The sequence below is a fragment of the Anastrepha ludens genome, chromosome 5 (assembly GCF_028408465.1).
Source record: "Anastrepha ludens isolate Willacy chromosome 5, idAnaLude1.1, whole genome shotgun sequence".
Taxonomy (NCBI): domain Eukaryota; kingdom Metazoa; phylum Arthropoda; class Insecta; order Diptera; family Tephritidae; genus Anastrepha; species Anastrepha ludens.
In genome coordinates, this window is record NC_071501.1 from 3,264,460 (window position 1) to 3,290,159 (window position 25,700).

General features: G+C 36.6%; 1 protein-coding gene across 1 annotated transcript in view; it reads right to left on the reverse strand.

Moving 5' to 3' along the window:
* Positions 1-25,700, reverse strand: part of LOC128863964 (uncharacterized) — a 101,394-nt gene that overhangs the window by 22,067 nt on the left and 53,627 nt on the right. The window contains exons 2-7 of the mRNA XM_054103403.1: positions 15,369-16,897; positions 13,870-13,941; positions 11,143-11,286; positions 9,236-9,379; positions 4,877-4,948; positions 4,105-4,176 (exon numbers count right to left, since the gene is read on the reverse strand). Of these exons, the coding sequence (XP_053959378.1) occupies positions 4,105-4,176; positions 4,877-4,948; positions 9,236-9,379; positions 11,143-11,286; positions 13,870-13,941; positions 15,369-16,570 (1,706 nt within the window). The 5' untranslated portion in view covers positions 16,571-16,897. The remainder of the gene's footprint in view (positions 1-4,104; positions 4,177-4,876; positions 4,949-9,235; positions 9,380-11,142; positions 11,287-13,869; positions 13,942-15,368; positions 16,898-25,700) is intronic.

The window sequence follows — 25,700 nt, forward strand, 5'->3', positions numbered from 1 at the left end:
ATCTGTTCTACGCTTGAAATTACCGTAATTCAATCATAGTCACACAAAGTGCGCCAGATAGCAATGACTTCCGTTTTCAGTAATTAAAAAGATTTTTGTTTTTATTTTTTTTCATTCTGCATTGATTCTGCTTATTTTTCAAAAAATATTGCTAAAAATGAAAAGAAGGAACTTGGTATCCACATATATCAAACGGGATGGCACACTTTGTATTATTAAACTACGGAAATTACAATATTTTATATTCAGAAAGTACATACATATATACATATATCGTATTCCATTAGGGAGGTCAATGTAGAAGTAAAAAAAAAACAATTCTTTTCTTACTTATGTTTTGCAAAAATGCTCCACCGTCTTAAAAATTGTATAGCCATCGAATAATTAAGGTGAGGAATATCTTAAGAGAATTATATTTTGCCGTTTGAAGTAGACCGTCTCAGTTTGATGAGCACTCCATCGAAATGTTTAAACACGACTTTCTTCAAAGCCAATCGCACTCGAACAAATCATAACCGATTGACTAGAAATTTTCAACTGTGTATTAACAATTGCATTCTGCAATTTGTATTCAGAACTAAAATAGTTTCTTTAAAAAATTGTTGAGGGTTCGAAACTGACTTTAGAGCTATGCTTTAGTGAACCTTCTTCTTAGAATTTCATGTAGAACTCCAAACTGTAGAAATTTACTGAATGGAAGAAATAAAAATGTTCGGTCATCGGTCATTACTTCATTCGAAGTGAGGAAGGAGCTGCCGCTAGGGTGAATGGCAAGCGCTATCGAGCCAAGCTGACTGAATTTTTGTTTCCAAAAATGAATAACAACCACGAAAAATGTATTGTGCCAGTTTTTATCGGTTCTAGAGGATGGTGCATGCTAGCTGCATAATGATTTTAGTTCATCGATGCATTCTTTTCTGATTAATCCACGTCTAAAAGTGTGCAAAAATTATCGCCCGAAAATGTTCGTAGTTTGATTTCATTTTTTTACTGAGATTAAACCACTGTAAACAACACCAATATGGCTCCTTACATGAAAACTTTCTGAGTGTGTTTATGGTTAATTATGTCACGCTTTTCAATAGAGCCCAAGGCCTATGAATTTAGAAAGTAAAACACAACGTGCATACAAAATTTCTTTCAAATCATTTGAATCATGAAACTTTTTTATTTTCCACTCCTTCATTCCTTTTATTTAATGTATTACATAGTATTCTGAGCTACAGGCCGTTTCAACATATCCGTTTCTTGATATATGTAGGATGAATCAATTCCTGTCATGTATCTTCTCTTCTGATTATTTTCATTTTCTGCTTTACTGAAGCACTGGTTTTACAAAGATTCTTGATCGATATCTCCAAATCACAACAGTTGGTCACCTCAATCAAATTTACTGAACCTGGGACCTTGACTCGCTGAAGCACTAATCTCATACAAAAATAGTATGGGCATCACTTCTCTAGAAAGGGGCTTTAGTCCATCGCTGTAACTCGGTAGAGGTAGTTCCTTTTTTCCTTAGCGACTTTCGAGCTGCTGCATTCACTACATCTCAATTGAGATGCCGTCTATAAAGCAACCAAGAGCTATGCCTTTTAGAAACTGTGGTCTGTAAAATGACGTCATATGTGATATACGAAATTTATGTGGATACATTCGTTCATACGTGCGCATATATAGATAAAACTTAAATTTGCATTTTTATACTACATAAACATTTCACAAAACCGAGTATGTGTGTGCATACAAATACGAATGCTCTACGCATACGCAACGCATTTATCATCCAGTGGTCACTTGAAATTGCCACCGTTTCAAACGCTCAATTGCGTAAACAGTAACAATAAAAAGCAATTTCCGTTAGTATCACTCGATTTTATAGAAGCATTGACGCCACAGAACTTTTAACTTTTACCTTTTCACCAAAGTTTTCACCAATTCTTTCTGTTATTCGACAAATGTTGCTGCGGGAGCTACTTAGAGTTTTGTTTGTAAACAAAGTGTCGCAAAAAATATATGTGACGAAAAAAATGACATAAAACTTCGACAAGTGGCGAGTTTTTCTTCAGTTTTCAGCACTACTTTTACTGCCTTAACTTTTATGTACTGCATGAATGTGTGTGTGTGTGCATATACGTAGAGCTACACACGTGAATAGTTGTTGGCGCATTTATTTCGGTGTGCAGCAATGCATCGGCCATTGATTTTTGCATTTATGCTTTTAGTGCTTTTTTCGGGAATAAATTACCAACCATTTTTATAGTGATGGCGCTCGATCTAACCAATAACCATTTCAGTCCAGTGGCCTTTGTTTTGAAATTCCATCCTTTCAACTTTTTGCGTTATCGCTTTTCCCTTTCGCGCATTTTCTTATTGTTTTTAGTTGTAAAACCACACATTTATTTCTATCCGGCGCTTCGCTCGTCCACTTTGTCCATTAAATTTGTTGGAAAGCAATAAGTTTGATGTCAGCTGGCGCTCAGCCATGCACGAATTTTATTTTTCAATTCTTTGTTTATAGATGCGTTTTTATTGTTGTTATTTGATTTTTCCTTTCAACAAATGCGCTAAAATGTGGGTTACTTTATTGGGACAACAATAAGAAACATAAATCTACTCGCTTACAAAATCGTGGGACAATAAACCGAAGCTATTCAATCAAATATCGTGCAAATGAAAAATTTTGGTGAGAACTATTTAATAAAAGGGGGAAAAAAATTATCGCAATTTATATCTAAAAACTACCAATGTGGTTTTCGGTATTAGAAGATTTTGTCATAGGTCCCTACTGATTCCTTAGAGTTGGCGTTGAAAATATGTGATTGTGAATTTTTAATAGCTAAAAAAGTACTTGTGAAATTTAATTCGAAAGAGGAGGGAGCGTGGCAAATACTTTAAGCAAAAGTGGCTCACATAAGTCATTAAGAATCATATTTCAATTACCTCAACAGCAGTATGAGCTTTTTTTTAAGTTTTACTTTTTAAGTTCTTAACCCATTCGACATTAACGTTGCTTGATATCAATCACAAATGTTTATGTTTATGCTAGGAAGGTCCAACAAACAATAACAAACAATTTTGTCCTTGATGCTACCTCCTAGATTTGTTCTATTTCCCAAAAAAAAAGAGATACGTCGTTTTATTTTTATTTTGATTTGTATTTACTGGAGCCGCCAATGCCTTGAAAACTACGGACTTATTCCTATAGAAGAAATCAACTTTATAAATTTGGTATAAAATATTTACAGATCAATATATTTGACATTTTTTTTTTGGTTTATCTTCACGAACGTCGTAAAAATTATATTCAAATCTTGATTAAAAAACAGAATGGTAGCTATTTTTATAGTGAATTTGAAAGCACCCAAAATAAAATCTATTGAAAATTAGACAACCAAAATATTTATTTCGATTTATTTCGCTTTTCTTTTAAAATAAAGTTCCCTTGTATGCCCTACATTTTTGGACATTTGAGACGAGGGAATGAACCGATCTGTAAAGCACGTTTTCCCCGCTGGAATTCAATGGTGGTTTTCAAAATGTTGGCGGCATAGGTAAATTCATTTAAAAAACCAAAATAAAAATAAAAATAGGTGTCTCATTTTAACCACAGAATAAGTTTTGAGTGTAGGCATCAAACAAACAAAAATGTTTTTTTTTGTCCATCCGAATACACGCACATATTTGCTTAACGCTTGTTTAAAGTCGTCGTCGCATAGGGTTGTCATTGGAGCATAGGGTTTCATAGGGCTCGTTTTGTACGGTATTGCAATTTGTAGCAGTATTGTAATTTGTAACAATTTTAAGCTTCATTTGCCATTTTTAGACTCTTTTTTAACAAAGTGTCAAAACAAATTATTTTTAGTCTGCCTCAAGATACAATACACAAAAAAAAAATCGTGATGTAAATGATGCCGTAAAATTCATAAAACAATTGATAAATATTTTAAAGTTTATACAATAGTAATATTGGTAGAAAATCAAAAAACATTTTTTTTAAATCTGTTAATTTTTGATATTTATAAAATTTACAATAAATTATGAATTCTAAATTATGGGACACCCTAAATTTTCCCGCTTATAAACAATTAATTCTTTGATACTTACAAAACTTTTAAAGCTGTTAGATTTGCAAATGCGCCAGAAGAGATTTTCATTATTTGATTCCGCTTCAAAAGGCTGTAAAAAACAAGAAATTCAGTGTGCGTGTGCACAATAATAGCAGCGTGACATATGGCAAAGTTTTGATTACTTATTTAATTATTTACTTTTTTATAAATTTTAATACCACACATAAAACAAAATTTCAGACAATGTAAAACTAAAAAAAATTTCTACAAATTTTCATTAAAATTTTAAACATTTTATTCATAATTAAAAAAAAAATTAAGAGTCTATGTTAAGTAAGTTTTATAACCCATCGAGTTTTCATATTAAAAGATGCAAGTTAGAAGGGCTCTAAATATGCGTTCATTTTGGACAATTTTTTGTGGTGGTGGTCTTATGTCAGAAATCTTTTTTTTTACGTTAGCATCGCTTTCTTTTTGACTGAAAACAGTCAGTTTTTCTTCTTGGTTCATTCGCAGCTCTCCACTCCCTCGCCTGATGTGTACGGAATCCAGACGTACTCAGAAACCCGCGTCTCGTCGCCAGTAAGGCACAAGGCAAATACAAATAATGATATCTACTTCATAATTTCTAGCACCAAAAATTGTACAAATGGCGCAAGGCGTTGAAAAAATACGAAGCCTTATTTGAGCTCTCCCTTTGTATATCGTAATTTTGCACTAAAAAATTTACTTAACTCGGGTTGAACAGAAATTATAAATTTCTATGCACACTTACACTTGTACGTATTTGACTAGTTGCGAGTACTTACAGCACGATTAAATTTGGCATGCGTGGAAAATCGTCATCGTTGATTATTGTCAAAAGGTTGCTGCCAAGGTTTCTGTGAAATTTGCGTTAACCAAGAAAAAGTATTAGTAAAAAATATTAACACATTTACATATACACAAAATAGGCTGCAAAACTGAAGGCAAAGTATAACATAAAGACTTAAAGGCTTGGTTTATTAGTAAAATTTAATTAATTTGTGCTTTGGACAGTGAAAAAGCATCTGTTACCAAGTTTTCAAAGCTACTCTTGAAATTTTGTGATATTGTCGAATCATTCAGCTTTGAATTTTGGAAAACTAACACCAGCTACACAGCGCGCGATTTCAAAATCCCACGCGTAGCGAGTTTCAATACATGAAAAAGCGTGAAATATTTGAGAGAATTTGCTAACTTTAAAAGGGATTTTCCGATTCTTGCTTGAAAGATAGGCCCTTTTAATTATCCAAAGCACATGTAGGTTTTCGAAAAGTTAGATATAATAAATACAATGTGAGTTTATGTAAGGAGAATTTCTTTTCTACAAAAGCAATGACTACTGATCTACATATATATTAATAATTTACTTGAATGAAATCATTTTTAGTAGTTGGTTAAAAAAAATAATTTTGAAATTTTCTTGGCTAAAAATTTCAAATTCGATGCGTTCGAAATTGAAATATCCCTTATTTTGGTAATATCGATGGTTGAGCTCACACTTGAGATAGATAAATGAAAATTTTTTCAGGAGGGCATATTTTGCCTTTTAATGGCTATTGTTTGTTAACTGACTCATTTTTGCCAGCTCTTCCGATATGATACTCAACTTATAAAATTTACAATTGAAATAACTTAAACTTTGTTAGAGCACCAAACACATTTGCACAATGTTGAATACCCTAAAAAGGCAGCGAACTCATTTTCGTCAAAAAGTGCACTTACCACTGGTGTGGAGCTGGTGGGGGCTCAACCATCGATATTTTCTGTTATTGTTTATTTGAATCTCTTGATGAAAAGTCGTTAACCCTAATAATTCATAAAAACTACTAAATAAGTGTTTCATGTGAGGCCATACGGCCGGAATTATTAATTGACAGCATTAATTCATTGACAGATTTTTAGCTTTAGATTTATTGAAGGTTTGCACTTCGATCTCATGGTCTTTTGTGCCCTCTCATTGACTGATACAGAGGTCTGTCGCTTCAACCTAAAAACATCGTTAATCGCTAAAAATCAATTCTCGCTGATTTAGTTTTTGTTGCAATACCTCAATATTTTCACGCAGGTATGCCCATCACTTGAGCTCGCGAGTGAGAGCAGGGAGTGTACTTTCTCATATACATACGAATGGAAGTTAGTTGTACAAGTAAATGTGTAGAATTACTTTTGTAACGGTAAATAGCGAAGTGTTAAAGCAGTATGTGCCAGAAGAAAAGAACCGTTTTTTTTTCTAGTAACTTCAAGATATATTTCGTTCTGATTTTTGCTGCGTAATAGTCCCACTCAACGGCTACGACGCCAGTGCTAACTCAGGTTAGTGTCGTGCGAAACTTTCCCGTAAACGCGACCTAACAAAATTAAGTGAGAAGTACGCGAAGCGTTTTAAGGCGGTATTTTTATGCAAGCATTCGAAAGGGGCGAAATTACCTTACGCCGCGGCTGCAAAAGTGATTAAAAATCAAAACAATTTGTTGTATTGTGGAATCAGTGGTATAAAATGTTGATGACTTTTCCGAGCGCGGCTTGAAGCGAGTGACGACAAAAAAGCAGGATAAAGTGATCTTCGTACTTTTTAAGCGGGGCACCTGTTTGCGCCTACGCTAAGCATACACAATTCTTGTTAAAAAGGGAATAGATATAAGTATCAACACCATCGAACGACGACTGAAGGAGGCGAGCAAATCCTACCGTCCCACATTATCAAAACCACTGCGCTCAGGAAAATACATTGAGAAACAACAAAACAAGAAAATGGCGTCACAGTAATGGACTGACATTCTCAGTCCCCAGACGCCAACCCCATTGAAAATGTGTGGGTAATTATGAAAACGCATCTTGCCGGAAGGCCAGTCCATGTTTTAAAGCAACTCGTGCGACAAGTTCGCAAAATCTCGTCTTCTGTCGACGAGCTACGCAGAAAAACTGGTTCAAAGCATGCCGAGACGATGCCAGGCTATACTCGAGAACGATGGAGACTATACTGCTTATTGAGTAATTGTGACTCGTAGTTTTGTACATACTTTCATGTAAAAACATTTTAAATATAACGGGTGATTTTTTAGCTACTATCTTTTTAAACAGACACTGTTGGACTGCTTTCTTTAAACAGCTGACGCACGTTTCGTGTTTTGTTTCACTGTAAAAAATCTTCAGGTTGGTCTATAATTTAACCATAAATCGTTTTACAAACGAACAACGCTTGCAAATCATTGAATTTTATTACAAAAACGCGTGTTCTGTTAAAAAAGTTTAAGATCCACTTTTTTATTGAAAAATTGTGTTCAACGACGAAGCTCATTTTTGGATCAATGGGTACGTAAATAAGCAGAATTATCGATTTTAAAACTTTCCTATAGCTCTTAAAAATCACCCTTTATATCTTTTATACTTCATAAATAATCTTGGTTCCTTTTTTCTGACACAGTCTGTATATAATCTTTTGCGCGTATCCAACACAATACATACATTCGCAAAAATTGGTACATTGAAGTTGGGCATAAGTAATTCAGAGAAGGGTTAACCTAGTAACCTTTTAACTAGCAGGAGACACACTTTGGCATACACAGCTGCATCTTTGAAGCTATTGTCCAAACAGCGATTTTTTTTTTGTTTTGTTAAGGTGGTTGAAATCAAAGTTTCAGAAACATTATCGAAGATGCTGCCACGCCAATAGTATGTTTGATATGCTCTCACTAGCACTATAACATTCCTCCTCATCGGCTAATTTCTTCCCAAAAAGCCCTTTGTTAGCAGAATGTGTAGGTAAAATACAAGTTTGATAGTAACTGATTGGGACTTCAGTCAGCTAAGAAAATTCTTCTAAGTATTGCGAGTTCTCGAAATGTTCATGCAACTTTTCGTTTAAAGTTTGCTTGATGCTTTTAAGATTAAGATTGCTCACGACTTATTTTAACAGTCACCTCATCAGTTACTTTATCAGTTACTTTATTGGTTACTTATATAAAGGGTGCTTAAATTTCAAGGGCCGATGTTGAATGTGAACCACATCCAAACGCCAACGACACTGTTGGACATCTTTCCTTGGGCGTATTTAAAAGAAAAGGTGTACGTCGATAAGCCAGCAACTATTCAAGAGCTAAAGGGTGAGATAATTCGGCACATTAACGGCATAAAACCTCAATTATGCCTCAGCGTCATCGAAAATTTGGACCATCGGATGGAGGTGCGCCGGCGAGGCCGCGGCGGCCATTTGGCCGATATTTTGTTTCATGAGTAATTGAGCCATACTAATATTATCATAATAAAGAGAAATTACAATAATTTCCTAAAAAAATTGTATTTTATTCAAAATCAATACCGGCCCTTGAAACTTAACCACCCTTTATTTTTATTCGACCACAACTGCAACTGAACCGGATGATATACCGATTATGTCTGGAGGTCCATTTGATATCTGAGCACATTTTATGTGAATGTCCGAAATTGGTTTGATCTAGATTCAACTATAGCTGATCTTATAACTGTTAGTAGAGCGGCTGCGAAGAACATCTTAGGATTAATTAAGAAGCTTGAAGGTGCATTGGCTTTGGGGACCTTTAACCAGATATCGAGATAAAAAGACCTTTACCATCTTTCATTTTTGTGTTTTCAAATAATATGCATTTTTAAAACATTAAATAGAATTTTATTAAGTAGCCAAAACCATAAATTGCTTTAAAAAATACTTAGCGTAGTCTATAAAATTTACTTTTGGTCATCCATTCTGGTATTTATTGTCTTTACTTAGCTACTATCTTTTTAACAAATTAGTAAGCCTTATAATTAGTAAGTAATTAAGGTGATGATATTGAACTGCTACGTTTATCATACTTTTTCCACTGAAATTCATTCATATGAAGCATAACAACAAAAGCTCTGTCTAATTTTGAAACTCTTGCAAGGCTACAATTCTATGTTGTTAATTTTAATATTTTCAACTTCTACAACTATATAAGATTATAAGAATGCAAAGAGGTGGCATTTGTAAGCTAAAAAAATAAATAGGAAAACAAAGAATTTATTAAACAATTTGAGAACTACAAAGTATTTAAAGAGACAGTGCGAGTAGGTGCGGGTGCGGGTGCGGGAAAGAAGTAGGCGAAAGCAGAACAACTAAGCAAGAAAGAGTGTAAGAAATAGCTCACAGTGCTTCGAGTGTTTTTAATCCAGCCAAAGCGTTTGTCGGTATCCGATAGAATAGATTACCCTCGAGGCGTAGAGTGCGCAATTTTGGCAGATGCTGCAGGCTGTCCGTGTCCATGCTGGCTAAGGCGTTGCCATTCAGCTGGCTTTTTATTTTATTTTATTGAAATTTTAAATTTTTTTTTTTGCATAATGTGCGCATTTATCCAGTGGTTGTGGTTGTTTGTGCAATTACAGCATAGCAGCGCAAAAAAAAATTAAAATATAAAATACGAAAATCAACTGACAATCAAAGAAATTTGTAGCAACATCTTTAGGCGTTATTAAAATAACTTAACTCTTGCCGTGTTTAGCAATTTGCGGTGGCTTGTTTTTTAAGTAAATATATTGGGTTTGAGTGCATCAAAGTGATTACCGCTAAATTTGCAAAGCTTTTACGTTTCGTACAAAGGCGCGTGAAGCATATATTTAGGCGCTATAAAGTTGAGTGTGCATGTGAGGATGTGTGCGTGTGTCGTATGTGATAGGAGTTTTTGTGAATAAGTGCGAATTTGAATTGAACTAAAGTTTTCGAGAAATAGTGTAAAATCGTAAGTGCTAAGGACTGCGTACCTGTACGAGTTCCATACTTTTCAGATGTAATAAATATATAGTATCGGGTGTTTTTTAGCTGAATGAGAACTATAATTTGACAGGTGAGAATGACAAACTGTGTTGACATTTCTATTCAGTAAGCGTTGAGAGTCATCAAGAACGTCAGAATCGCACTTCCAAATAGTGGAAATTCATTTTCACTTTCAAAATTCACAAAAAAAAAAATCAGTTCGCGAAGTTTATAAATCCCAGATTATAATACAAAAAATTCATTCCAATAATATTTCTGATTTGTAATACGCTTTTAAGTTTTCAAGCTGTTAAAATCACCCGATATTATTTTATACTTAAAAAAGTGAAGAAATATAAATGTTTTTTTTTTAACTCTTACTGCCTGAGAACAAGGAACAGAAAATTCTTCCAAATTTTTTTTTTTCAAAATTTTAAGTATACACTGCGTTAAATAATTACAGCACAGGGCCTTATTCACAATTTATTGGTTTCATATTTAATTTTAATATTTTTTCATTGAAAAGAAAGTTCGTTCTTCTACAAAACCAAATAAGTCTAAATTTTAAATTTTGGGTAAAAATGTTTGGGTACAAAGTTTAAGAGGCTGAATATCGTTTGATTTCCTACATTTTTTTTCTGACGGCGTTGGGTGTTCTCTTCCGTACAACAAAATGTAGAGCATTCATTATACGTAGAAAATGCACCGCCAGCCAAAACAAGAATTATTAGAAATAAGCGCGATTTTTGAGTTTCCTCAAACTGGAACTTTATTTGATCAAAGCTCAAGGGGCTAACAAACCGTGTATTTGAAATTTTTCTGAAAGTTCTGATTAAAAATTTGTGTGATTGTTTCGATGACACCTACATGATGTCTACTTTCAGTATTCATAGAGGTCGGTATCCATCTGGTATCGCTAGGGACCAAAAGGTCTATGCGTGGCTTGTTGCCAACCAGGCTAACCTAACCTTTCGATGAAACTTTGAGACTTTGATGAACTTTTATATTGATTTTGTAAAATCCAACTGCATTTGCATGAAAAATTATCCAAAATAAATAAGAAACAAATAATTTGCTTGAACATATCAGCAAGTCCTAGTGCTGTAGCTATTTAACGCAGTGTAGATGAAACCAGTGGTATCCTGTCACCAAAGCCACCAGTCCATAGCACTTATGATTTAGCGCTAGTTATTCGAACACAGTGTATATATATTTTAAATTTCGAAAACAATAGCTACCTTTCAATTAAGTACTTTTGTATGCGTGTGTGTGTGTGTGCACTTGCATAAATGTTTTCTTACTTACAGTGAAATTAAACTTTTCAATCCTTGAAACGCGTGCGCTGGCAATGATTTAAGGCCACAATTTTGTAAATTCAAACGTTTCAATTTCCCAAGTCCATAAAATGCATTCGGATCAATATTAATGATGCTATTGTCGGATAAGGTTCTGTGAAAAATGAAAGAAAGAATTCAAGCATTTTAGAAGCTGAAAAAAATGCAAAATAAAACACGAATAAAGTGTGGAGAATATAAAATATAAAATGAGCAAAACCTGCATCCCCTATTTGCATAGAAAACAAGACGAAAGGACTATTCACACTTCGCCACCTCATCCTCGCCGAATGGGCATAATTAATTGCCAGCTGTGTTGAAATGTGGTAATAAAGTCATTTATCTGCAGAAAGTCCAATGTATCGAGGGTGCAAGAGGTGGCACTCAGTAAGCAAGTATGTATGTATGTCGTCTGAAGTGGGGCATCCAGGCGGGATATACTGGGTATTGAGCAGATAAATTGAGTTCACGAAGAGCAGCATCGAAAGTGTATTAGGTGCTGTGAATACTCATTTGCTGGTAAAGTGTGCATTATACTATAAATGCAAAAGTGTGTGTGTGCAGGTATGCAATAATTATTTGTTAATTTCGTAAGTGTCCAAATATAGGGTTTTCCAAACAGAGGTGTTATTTTGATATTCAAAGAAAAATGCTATTTTTTAATATAAATGATCGAATGTTTATTTCATTATAAAGAGGAAGGTATGCTGTTAAAAGTGGAAAATAACATAAGGCAAATGAACACCACGACCACGCTTACAGGACAACATCCTTTTCATGAAATTTTACATAACCGAATTGCAAGGTGTGTGGCCTATGTCCTCGATAGCCCCACGAATTCCATCTTTGAGGTCTTGAATCGACCCTCAAAGAAAAAAGTTACAAGGTGTTAAATCACGAGATCTCGGTGGCCAATTGTGATCACCACTTCGAGAGATAACACGGACCGGAAAGTTTTCCCGTAAAATATCAATGGTTTCGTTGCTTGTTTGGCACGTATCGCCGTATTGTTGAAAATAAACGTTGTCCAGATCAATACCATCCGATTTCGGCCACAAAAAATCGTTAATCACCTCTCGATAGCGCAATTCATTCACCAATAACACATGTTATTGGAACACCCTTTATATTATATGTAAGCATGCACCTGCATATGTTGCTTGAAACACATTGAGTGGGTTAGCAAATTACTTGAATTGCTAAGTCTTCCATTTCCCGCGAAATTTGAAAAATCTTCTTACTCCTTGAACACACATCGTAGGCATGAATAAATAAGTGTGAAAAACCCCCTCGTCCAATTATTAAAAAAAATGGGGAAAAATTAAAAATTAAAATAATTTTAACAGTCCACTTTTTATAACATCGGGCGGTCTTGCCACATAAATGAGAAAAAGAACTATTAAAACAAAATCATAATTAAGTTTAAAATTATATTATTATATGTGTATAAGAAGCGCTACAAAATTTATAAATCTTCTAACTTTATAAAATGCCCTTGAATGTTAAAATATTATTTTGGTCTATGGTTTTTTTTTTTTTTTTGTTTTCTGGTTTCCTATGTATTTTTATGCACTGCTAAAACATTGCTAAAACGTTTGCTTTACGTCAGAAAAATGAGATACCCTCAGAAATATGTTTTCGAGAGTTTTAATTCCTCCCTTTCTCAAAAACGCCTGACGCGCTAGAGACTGAATTTAAGTAAACTGATTCGGATTTGTAATAAAAAAATTAAAAAAATTGGTGCATACACTTTTGTTGGGTGTTTGGTCGAGCTCCTTCTCCTATTTGTGGTGTGCATCTAGATGTTGTTCCCCAATTTAACAGTACGCCAAATCTTGGAAAATACCCATGAAAGGAAGATCGACACACACCATCTTTTCGTCGACTTCAAAGCTGCATTCGACAGTATGCAAAGGAGTTACTTGTATACCGCGATTTCTGAATTTGGTATCCCCGCAAAACTAATACGGCTATGCAAGATGACGTTGCTCAACACCAGCAGCGCCCTCAGAATTGGGAAGGCCCTCTCCGAGCCGTTTGATACCAAACGAGGTTTCAGACAGGGTGACTCGCTATCATGTGACTTCTTTAACCTGATGTTGGAGAGGATCGTACGAGCCGCAGAACTTAATCGCTCAATATTTTATAAGAGCGTGCAATTGTTGGCGTATGTCGATGATATCGCATCCGCGTTGTTAGTTCTGCCTTCTCCAAACTAGATAAAGAGGCAAAGCAAATGAATCTGGTGGTGAACGAGGACAAACCGAAGTACCTCATGTCTTCAAACAAACAGTCGGCGAACTCGCGTATCGGCACCCACGACACTGTTGACAGTTATAATTTCGGGAACCAGCATTAACACCGATAACAATGTCAGCCTTGAAATCCAACGTAGAATCTCTCTTGCCAACAAGTGCTATTTGTCCTCCTCCTTTGTGTTGGAAAGATCAGTGCGAGAAGGACTTGGCTTCACTTGGTGTGTTCAACTGGCGCCGGTTAGCACGAGAAAAAAAAAAACGACTGGCTTTAGGCGGTTATCGCGCCAATTAAAAAAGAACAAGAAATAACAGTAACACCGAGAGGCATTTTTCCCCCTGTTTTTACGAGACACTTTTGGCCAGCATCGTACTCAGTGCACAACAAACCTCGGATATTTATTAATAAGTTTGAAAATGTAGGACTTTGCAAATAAACTTACAATTCCTCAAGGTTTGATACCATAAAAAATGTATTAGCCTCAAAAGTTGTTATGTTGTTGTTGCCCAAATCTCTGCAAAATAGAGAAGAAAAATATAATGTAAAAAGCAATAGAATAATATATTACAATAAAATTTTCAGTTCGATGGAGCTTGGTCCACACCTAGAGCTATACATTTTTAAATTTGTAACTTCCGAATTGAAACACAATCAGACTAAATATCCCCGTGAGATTTCAGGTTTCGGCGCTTCCGAATTTCAGGGGTTTTTCCGAGAATCATAGCGAGCTAGATTACACTACACCACAATCCAGCTTTAAAAAAGAATGTTCTACAAGTTATTCGGAAAGCTTGAGTGGGATTGCATTGGGACATTCACATAGGGTCGGTGGCTAGCTTCACTGCCGGTTCAAGATTAAATAATTTTGTCGCAAGTGGAATCCACTAAAAAGTGCTGCAGCTGAAGCGAGTCACACGGCTGCCTGACCACTACAGTGCCTATAAGCTATACAAGAAGCTACTTTGTGGGTCATCGACTAGCATAGCTAATCACTATCTAAGCTGACAGTCAAACTGCCAATAAGGAGCTCTACTGGCTTGATTTCATCTAAAGTAACAATTGAATGTAGAGCTATTCCAAATGAGTTGGCTAAGTGGTGCGGCACGAAAGTTGTCTAGTTTCCAAGGCTCAGAGCGATGTCTGGATATTGTATCGCGGATGAGCTCGATAGTGGGCACTTAATCCTAAATCGGTCAACTCTAACCAGTATGTGGGTATCTTTTTGCCTTCAAGAAAGCTGCAGATTATATATATATATATATGTAATTGGCGCGTATACTCTTTCTGTGTGTTTGGCCGAGCTCCTCTTCCTATTTGTGGTGTGCGTCTTGATGTTGTTCGTCAAATGGAGGAGACTAAAGTTTCAAGCCGACTCCGAACGGAAGATATTTTTTATGAGTAGCCTTTTCATGGCAGAAATACACTCGGAGGGTTGCCGTTGCCTGCCGAGGAGCGACCGCTATTAGAACAATTTTTTTCTTCATTTTGATGTTTCGCCGAGATTTCAACCTACGTTTTCTCCGAGTTCCGAAAAAATCGCACAGGTCAACTATAGATGGGACAACAACTGGCCTTGGCTCATGTATCTCGACCGAGCTTCCATTAGTACAGTAGTTGGTATCATCACAGGACACTGCTTAATGGTAACATATGAAACTAACTAAAGAAACCCCAAAAAATAAATGCAATTTCTTCAAGTTCTTAAGGCTTTCTGTTTGTAAAATTGTATATTAGCAAAACCTTTAATTGATCAGAAAAGAGTGAAGTTACAAATCCTTTGAGGCTCTAGGTACTGCAGAACCAGTTTTTTTTAATAAATATAGATTTTGAGGGAATATGGAAAATTTGAAAATTTATTGTGTGTTGTGCTCGGCCTGATCTAGATAACTTTTTATTATTTTGCAGCATCGTGCAATTATAAACATTCATTCAAGTACTTACAGCGTGACAACATCGCCTGGCAGCTCCACCGGCACCGCCACAATGCCAATACCGCGACAGCTCAACGATAGCCGCTCCAAAGAGCCTGTGCAATGGCAATGCTTCTGCGTCCACACTTCACAAACGCCATGCAGCGTGCGCGGCTCCCGATCTGCTGAGGCGCTGGCTGATGGTGTTGCAAGTCCACTATTAAGTGAGGATGGCTTATCAGCGGATGCTGCCGATGGTGTACTGCTTGCGCTGGCTGCCTGCACACTGTCATGATACTCCTGCAGTGTTTGCTCGTAAAGCAATTGCGCCTCCTTTTCTGGATCAACGGAAGGCAGCACGACATTCTCGCGAATGTGCTCCGGCATACTGATGGCGATGCGTTTCGTTTGTTTGCTGCCAGTGGCATTACCACCGATTGTATTGAGGTCTTCTGTATCAGATTGCGGAGAGGAGCTGTTGCTATTGTTGATGCTGTTGCTCACTCCCTGAGTGGCACTTCCATTTAACGCCAGCGATTTACCACTCGGTTTGTCACTTGATTGATTGGAGCTCATTGGCGTGAAGGTTGCATTGGTGGAGGTTTCCAATGGTGACTGTGTGTTGTTTATATTGTTATTGTTGCTTATGTTATAACTGTGATTACTACCGCTATTTACACTGCTACTGCTACTGCTACTACTATTTTTACTAATACTAATACTGTTGCTGGCACTCGCTGGCTTTGAGCCCACGGTTGCTATCTGCTCAACCGTTTCTTTGGTTTCCTCTATTAAATTCTCGCTTACAAATATTTTTTCTACCAACTGCTTCACTTCGCGTTCTACGGCATTCAGTGCATTGCTCTCAGCTGTGGTAAAGGCTGTAGGCCTTCGCCCATCTCCGTGCAACATCTCTGCGCTTATCACCAGTTTGTGCAATGCCTGCGCTTGCAGTAGCTGCAACACACACATCACCAATACAAATATCACCGAGTCTTTGAGTAGAAGCCAAGAGTGCGTGCGATTGCCGCGCCCCCGGCTAATGGCCATGCCGTCACCAGTACACTTGACGACCGCTTTTCCGCTACACCAGACGCAAGATCTCTTCGCTTCTTTCTCGCTCTTCTGCTTGACTTTAATTGCCACTTGTGGCCGTAAACTGGATAATTGGTTGAGTTGCTCTTTTTGTTGTTTTTGTAATTCGAATCGACTCTGATTGATGCTGTCAAGCATTTGTCATTTAATGACAGTTGTGTGTGCAACGCATTTCGCGCACATGTCGACAAATCTACGCGGCCAGTTAGCGCCAGCTGCGAAACCAATACAAATTTCGTTGGCGGTGGTGGATAGAGCGGAGAGTTCTGTAAAAGTCCAGTAGATGCTGTGGGGTATTTTATGAGCTAATTGAAATGCTTCCTTTTCTATTTCCTTGCCGATGTATATTTTTATTTTTTTTGTATTTTTTAAGTGTGAAAGTTTTGCCCTCCGCTTCTGTTCTGTGCCACAGTTTAAGGGATTTCGCGGTGCTTGATGAATAAACTTCGCGCTGATTTATGGGAACTGAAAGAGCAAAATAAATGGTATTACCAATTTTTATAAGAAGAAATGTGTTTGTTTGTGTAGATGTATAGGTGTGTATATGTATTCGGTTTAATAAGACAAACGGTTTGGTTATATTAAAATGAGAGTTTTCCAAAAAAAAGGTAAATAAATAGACAGCAATTTGCAACAAAACGCAACCTTTTTTTACATCGCAAGGCACTGCCAATGAAATATGTTACACAAGCTAATACAAAAGCGGGCGTACGTTGCCTTAAAAGTTGTTTTCAATTTTCTTAGTAGTTGACGCATTTGAAATTTCAAGATTATTGCATCTGAGTTATAGAACGCGAAAATGTTCGTGCTTTAATTCCACTTTTTTGCTTAATGAATAGCCATCGCAAGCAATATAATATACTATCCGGATAATTCTTTACACTAACTAACCCTCTTTTAGTCCTTTGGGCAAATTAAAAAAAAAAGTATTCTGAAAAAAATATACATATTAGAATATAATGTTTATAATTTTGAATGCAAATCTTCCTTCTCAACGGGATATTTGTTATATTTACATGTTTGTGTCATACTTTGTGTTAATTTCTGCGCAAGTTTCGGAGTTAATTGGCTCCATGGCTGTTTGATCATCCATATTCGGTTTTTTCGAGTTTTTGCTTTTCGAGTATTTGCTTGCCCAAATATTTCAATAGGATTGGCATCAGGTCACTGTGAGGGCATTGTGTTGTTTCCACTCTATTTCCGCTTTGATGCTTGGGATCGTTGTCTTCTTGTAAAATCCAATTTTTTTTCCTTGTTCACTCTTCTCGGGAGCATAGGGCCTCGACAAGACTCTTCCATCTTACACTGTTCTGTGCTGTTGTTTTTGCACCGTCCCATGGGATGTAGGTATCTGCCATTTCGCGCAGCATCGACCTTCTCCAAGTGTTTTTCTGTCGACCGCGACCTCCGCTCCCATGCGGGTTCCAGTCAAGTGCCATCCTCGTGATGCTATCTGGTGGTTTTCTCGGTATGTGACTTAACCATCGCCACTTTCTGCGTTTGATTTGCCTAAGAAGGGGTTCATCGTTCGTTAATCTCCACAGTGCGTCCATACTGATGGTACAGATGATGCGGAGGCATTTTTTGATAAACAGTCAAAAACTTTTTCAGAGAAGCAGCCCCAAACATGAACCTTAACTAAATGCTTAACTGGTCATTGAAGTTGTCTATTATCAGCAGTATACCAGTACCGACGTAGGCAACTGTTCCCCAAAAGGAAGATTATTCTGTGAATTCTGAATTTGCCTTAATTCTTCCAAGTCTTTTTCTAATTTCTCAATGAAAGCAACAGTTTTTTCAAAATGCCGCCAATTTGGGGCTTTCTGAACATAAACGTGCTCGACTCGCAACTTTGCTTACATTAGCTCCAGCTCTCTTTAACACTGATTCAGCTTTACGCATCGATAAGTTCGGCTTTGTCATAAACAAATCAATGATCTTCTGATCTTATTTGGGAGGTGGTTTTTTTGGACCTCGTCCGGAGAAGTCGTCAACGCTTTTAACTTCGGCATCCCGTTGCACAAATTTATTTATGAACATCTTCGATTTTTCTTGAAATATTTTGCTACAGATGCGCGTTACATTTTTGACCCTCCAGAGTATGTGCATAGGATTTCTGCTTCAAATCGTTTTTCATATGCGGAACTCATTTTGTAAAACCAATGTAAAAACAATATTTTTCTACCCTTAAGGAATACCTGGTAAAGAGAGGAACCTGGTTGGTTGGTCAGAGTGGTGATTCATCCAGAATCAAACTAGCGCTTCCGCACCATTTTGTTGCCACATCCTCGTTACCATCTTGTTTAACAGTTATTTACAGCATTACTATATCCAGTCTGTGCGGTTTAGGCTGTTGACGTCTAAGCCAGACAGTTTCTCCAGACTCTCGAACAGCGGTTTGCCCAGGATTAACATTCTGTCCCTCCATAGGGCAGACCTCCATGTGGCTCCAACGCCACAATCCAATTTACTGCCATCTGTATAGACTGTAGTATCGAAGTTATTTAGAGAGAATCCCTATTCCATTCTTCCTTAGATGGAAAGAGAGTGGCAAAATCCCTTTTGAAAGTTACGGCCGGGACAATGTAGTCAGTCTTCAACGAGATTAACTGAGCTTGTCGCAATAATAGACTAGCGTGACCATAAGTTTTTTCTTTCCAGCGACCCGCTTCATTTAACCTAAATGCACTCATGGTTGCCGTCTTCTTTATATGTAGGTCAATTGGAATAACGTGTGTCAGTGCATTGAGAGCTTCTCTAGGACATGATCTGATTGCACCGACCGTTATTGCACAGGCTGATCTTTGTATTCTGCCGAGTTATTTGGAATTGTACTCTCTCCTTAGAGCTTTCCATCAAACTACCGAACCATACGATAAAATTGGTCGTATAACCGCCTCATACAACCATAATGTATGCTTAGGTTGAAGACCCTATATTCTTCCAAGCATACGTTTACATGCATATAAAGCAATTTCTGCATTCCTTACCCGTTCTTCGACGTTTAGTTTCCAGGTAAGTTTGCAGTCCAGAGTTACCCCTGAGTACTTTGCACTGGATGGAAGTGAAAGAGTTTAGCCGTTGATATTTGGTAGGGTAAAAGTTAGTACCTTGTATCTGGTGGTAAAAAGCATAAGTTATGTTTTACGCGGGTGTAAACTTCGGCCACATCCTGTGGCCCAAGAGTTAAGCTCGCCTAACGCCATTTGAATGATCCCACTGATCGTATTGGGGCCCAGTCCTGACACCATAAGCACCACATCATCAGCGTGCGCCACCACTTTTACCCCACCTCTATTAAGTTTTACTAAGATTTTGCTGATCACACATAGCCAAAGAAATGGAGATAATACTCCCCCCTGTGGAGTGCCCCTGTGGACCTTCTTGGTTATGTTGATATTACCTATATTAGCTTTGATGATCCTGGTTTCTAGCATAGAGATAACCGAGTTAATAATGCAACTGTCCACCTCCAGGTCTATCAACGCCCGTTGGATGGCATCTGTACTAACATTGTTAAAGGCGCCTTCTATATCCAAGAATGCTGCCATGGTATAATGTTTGCTCTCTAGAGAGCCCTCTATTGTTCGGATTACTTCGAGAAGCCCTGTTTGCCTTTAAGGTGAGAAGATCCTATATAATACAGAAATATTCCTGGTTGGAAGAAAAGTATATACTTTTAAGGGCAAACAGATCGTGAAATTCCGTGGAGCTGTTCAGTTCAGTTCAAAGCATCGTCCAAGATTTGATAACCACAAAGTCATGTGTTAGGAAAAACTTCTTTAAAATTTAAATAAAACCGTCACATCTTTTTCCCCTATTATCCCCTCTTACACGACATACACTTGCATTTCTTAAGAGGCAAATAATTGATCTCGCATCACGTCTTCAACTTGGTTAAATCATCCAGCAGTCTAACGCAGTCTCCAGGTGATCTCACGATACGAAATATTTTCAAGTTATCCGCACACATTAGACAGCATGACAGGAATATGAAATCAGGTGTAGCCTTAAGAAATATTAGGAACACAAGTAAGTGCAGGCAACTGCTCGGAGGTACTCCTTAGGTATCATCTATAACATCCTACTTGGTTGTTTAACCTAAGACTCGTGAGTTTTTCTAACCTAGCAGCAGGGTTATTTTGAATGCCCTGTGCCAGAAATATAATACATATTTGCACTATACGCTGCTTGACTGGGCGCTTATATTACTGTATGCAAGTCTCGAATTCTATCTACATACAAAAAATTATAGAATTTTCTTTCAACCTCTGACTTCATAAATTCCAGGCATCTGCACCTGCATCTTTAACAACCAAAATCCTTGCAACCAATTACCCTATATTCAGCATAAGTTTCTACCACATAATTTGCACATACACACAAACTAGCATCCGAACACACTTACAAACATGCATACATACATACATAAATAAGTACAGCTATTTGCCAGTCTTCAGCAATTCCTTAGCCATCAATCAAATAGCTGACAGTTGCATTTCGTTGCATTTAATAGATAAACATAAATTTTGAATAAGAATTCACCTTTCACTCCATTTATGTGCGCCCGTGTGTGCTTTCGTGTGTTAGTTTTCTTTAAGAAATTTTACGGTCAAGGCGCCAGCGCATTGTTTTTCTTTTTGTTCTTGCCAAGCACTGAAATGTTGGATAAATAGCATATCAATTTGATTGACTCGGAATTTTGAGAGAATAACAATTATGCCATGCAAAATCGATTAAGGCAATAATTTACGAATGACGCGGAGCATTTGCGTTAATGGCTGGCTCTAAAGTGCGCGTTTGGCGTGCAGATTACACAGGAATGTTGGCGCGTTTTTATTTTTAATTTCTATTTTTGCTAAGGTGAATAAATTCAAGTATTTAAGAGCAGAAGTAAACTGCTTCATCAAAAAAAAAAATGCTTAAATAATAAAGCTTTAAATTTAAGCAGAAATTCTCATCATTTAAAAAGTTTTACTTAAATTCCCATTTTCGTGTACACACACACTTATACATGCACATATGTGCATATGTAGGCACGAACAAATATTTAAAAATCCCTATGCTGCTACTCTTATTGGCCACTAGGGCCAAACAGCTCTGCAAAAATATGTAGAACTAAGCTCTGGCGTCAGAAACTTTGCACACAAATGCCAGCGGAACATTTTAAGCCGATTGTGTAAAAAGAGTTTATATGAGGGAATACTTATGCACACATATGTACAGTATATATGTACAACGCATATGGGACGTTCCATGCCGTACTAAGCTTTTGGCACGGAGCCACTCCCGGGACACGTGTCGTAAAGGGTATATTCTGCTAAGGCTGCATTGGGCTCAGTGCTGCTTTGTTTGATATGAGCAGGCTCTAGAGCTGAATGAATATAGAGTAACAAAAATTAATGAACGTGAAAAACTACATACCGCTGTTAAAAAATATTAAAAACTTTTGTAATATATAACCAAAGCACAATAATAAAGAAATGATTTTTAGTACACTTTTTCCCCTAAAATAAAGGGGTTTTTAATAAGAGCAGTTATTTTGATATGGAAAGAAAAATGCTATTTTTTAATATAAATGATTGGATGTTTATTTTATTATAAAGAGGAAGGTATGCCGTTAATATTGGAAAATAACATAAGGCAAATGACCACGACGACCACGCTTACAGGACAATGCCCTTTTCATGAAATTTTCCATAACCGAATTGCAAAGTGGCTGCCCTACGTCCTCGATAGCCTCACGAATTCCATCTTTGAGGTCTGGAATCGGCCCTGGACTGTTGGCTGTTGGCGTAGACCTTCTTTTTCATGTGACCCTAAAGAAAAAAGTCACAAAATGTTAAATCACAATTGTGATCACCTCTTCGAGAGATAACACGATCCGGAAACTTTTCCTGTAAAAGATCAATGGTTTCGTTGCTTGTGTGGCACGTAGCGCCGTCTTGTTGAAAATAATCGTTGTCCCGATCAATACCATCCAATTCCGGCCATAAGAAATCGTTAATCATCTCTCGATACCGCAATACATTCACCGTAACTGTTGCTCCAGCTCCATTTTCGAAAAAGTAAGGTCCAATGACTCCGTCGGACCATAAACAAAAACTCTTAGACTTTCTGAGCCCCAGATCCAACAAGTTTGCTTATTGACGAAGCCATCGAGGTGGAAATGGGCCTCATCACTCAAGATGATTTTTCGATGGAATTCCGAATTAAAAAAAAAAAACCTGGGTTTTCTTCAACACTTTCGGCTACAACAGCTGTTCGGCTGTTCTTGAGCGACGTGCACGGGGTTTATTCTTCACATCACTACCTTGTCCCAACAGCTCGAATTTGTTCATCAATTTCTGTATTGTGGTCCAACAAGTTGCTTCACGATTACCCAAAAATGTTCGAGCTTTACGAACTGCCAAATTTTCACCATCGTTCCATTTTTATTAATGGCGTAGTTTCTATTTGTCAAATATCAAAAAATTACAGCTTCAAAAGTGACGTCTACCGAAATAACGGGCTATTCAAAATAACACCTGTTATTGGAAAACCCTTTGAAGTTATTCTACTACAAAAATTTTATAAAAGTAAAAAAATTTTAATAAATTTTATAATCAAATTTTTTAGAAAAACTTTCTGAGTATACAATTTTATGGCCCAATCAATTTTGTTAAAAGGAAGTGCCTAAAAAATCGCATTAGCTTATGACAATTTTTTTTTTTGCTGGCAGTCTTGTGCTCTATACAAAAATTTCATAAACGGCATTCTAGAATTTTTTATAAAAATCTCATTAAAAAATTTGCAATTTTAATGTAAATTATGGATTTTTTTATTAATTTATTTCACTATTCACTATTTGTATTCAAAATAATGCTTTTAACAATGTGAAAAATTACATAACTTAAATGTCCATTAAATAAGCTCGTCTATAGGTAAAATCCGCGAAATAGTCAATTCATGAATGTCTAATTGTTGAGAACGTTTAAATATCGATATTGAAGATTTCGTAGCACCATTTTGCTTAACAGCAGCAAAATTCTCAGCAGAACATCTAGTTTTCGGTTTGCCAGTCTTTTTTTATACTCAACAGAACCAGTTTCTGCAAATTTGCCAACTTTTGAATTGTTGACTCATTCGGTCGATTATTTCACTACTAACTCTAGAGTAGAATGGGGTAAGATAGGTCATTTTTTTTTGGAGAGCTCTTGCTACGGTGTTTTTGCGTTGATTTTGAAAAATAAGCAAGATTTTTAAAGGTTATTTATCTGCTAACATTTTGGTTATACTGACTTATGTTTGGCTAAATATTTTGGAAGCTGCATTCAATAAGACAAAGGTACTTTTTTTTCGATATTTTCAAAATCGGGGGGCACGATAGGTCACTATATGTGAGGGGAAAAGAACAATGTACATGGCTTGCAAATTAACGTTTTAACTTTTATTTATAGAGTATGAACACTGCACATGTTATAAAAGTTAGAAATTTTTCTTTAATTCATCACGCAAGCACGTAATGTTTCGAACGGAATTTTAAATTGTTTAAAGGCTGATCGAACACTAGCGCGATCTCGGACTGCCGCGATTGCGTTTTTTACGTCCTCTTCACTTCATTTCGGCGTTTTTCGCACATAATTACGCACCGTTTTGCTGCAAAAACAATTAAAATTTATTTTATTCAATTAAAAGTAGTGACCTATAATGCCCCCAGACGGCTGACCTATAGTGCCCCCAAGCACATGTTTTAGGTTAGTGTCGATATTTTTTTTAAAAACAAAGATATCAAAAAACTAACACATTATTCGTGTTCAGCATTATTTTCTACGTAAAATAAAACTCACCTGACAAATATTTACATACATTAAATGCACTGCACCGTAGAATAAAAAAAATGCTATGTCGGAGAAAAGCTCACAAAAAACTAAACGATGCCAGAACTAGGATAACTAATCAATGGTGACGGCCGAAATGACAGTCGCGAACGTTGTTCCCCACCACGTATTCAATTCACATAAGACGAGTGACCTCTGCAAAAACAGTGCGACGAAAACCCCACCTACCTATTGTGCCCCCATACCTATCTTACCCCATTCTACTCTATATATCCGTATCTTAATTTACGCTTAACTGGTTATGTTATATAGCTTGCAATTTGCGCCTGAAGCCATTTTTTCTCATATCAGCACTTTTAGTTTTATAGGAAGTTTGTAGAATATTTAACAAATTTTTTGCCAAAAATACAATTTATTTCAGATAAAAACATGGAAAAAGTCGAAATTAATGCAACATCCTCCGACTACCTCCCTAGTGTCCTCTACACATTCAATAGACGAAGAGGAATAAATTTTAAAATATTATGGTGCTACGAACCTAAAACTACAACTCGATCGAGGCAGACTTCCTCCATTCCTGGGCAATGCATATCAAGAATAAACTACTCTCAGTATCACAGCTCTACAGATTATTTTAACCCTTGCTGTATGATACTTTTGTGGAAGAGGTTTACTTGAAGTTTCTGGAATCAAGTCGAGATGCTGGTCGTAAGCCAATTCAGGTATATTGGCTATATCAAAACTTCAGCCCTTTCTTCGTTGGCACTGTTGGTTCTGAGTTCATAGCCATTCTTTTTAAATAATAAATAAAGTCATCAAACTCTGCTATAGTAACACGCAGATTCTGTTCGGTAAGGTTTGGCAAATCATCATGCATCATTTAATGACAAAACGAAGCTTCCGAATTGTGTAAATTTACTTAAAAAAATTATTCTGTTCGTGAAGTTCATAGAGTACTGGCCTATCGAAATGAGAAAGGAACAGCCGAACACTATCGGGCCATGCTGACTGTTATTTTGTTTCTAAAAATTAATCAGCTAAACATCGACGACATTTTGTTCCAACAAGACGGCTCAACTTGCCATACAGCGTTTTTAACAATCAATAGAGCGAAAGAGATTCGCAATATAAAAAGTTTTGGAAGCCATTGGTTTAAGTCGAAAATAATCTAACTAGACCAATCCTTCAAGCTACATTAAAAGTTTAACTTGATGATTAAAATTGAATAGTGAGTATGCAGCATTACTACATACATGAAATCTTTAATTGCATGTGCATATGAAATTTCTCCCGGATAAAAAAAAAATATGATTTTGTGTTATAAAACATTTTTTTTTTTTAATAATTCCTTGTATCAAGACGCCTGTCATTAAAAAAACATCTGCCATTTGAAAGTGGCATAAAACTGTATGACTCACCAAGAGGCACACAAAAAATTTGGCTTGACC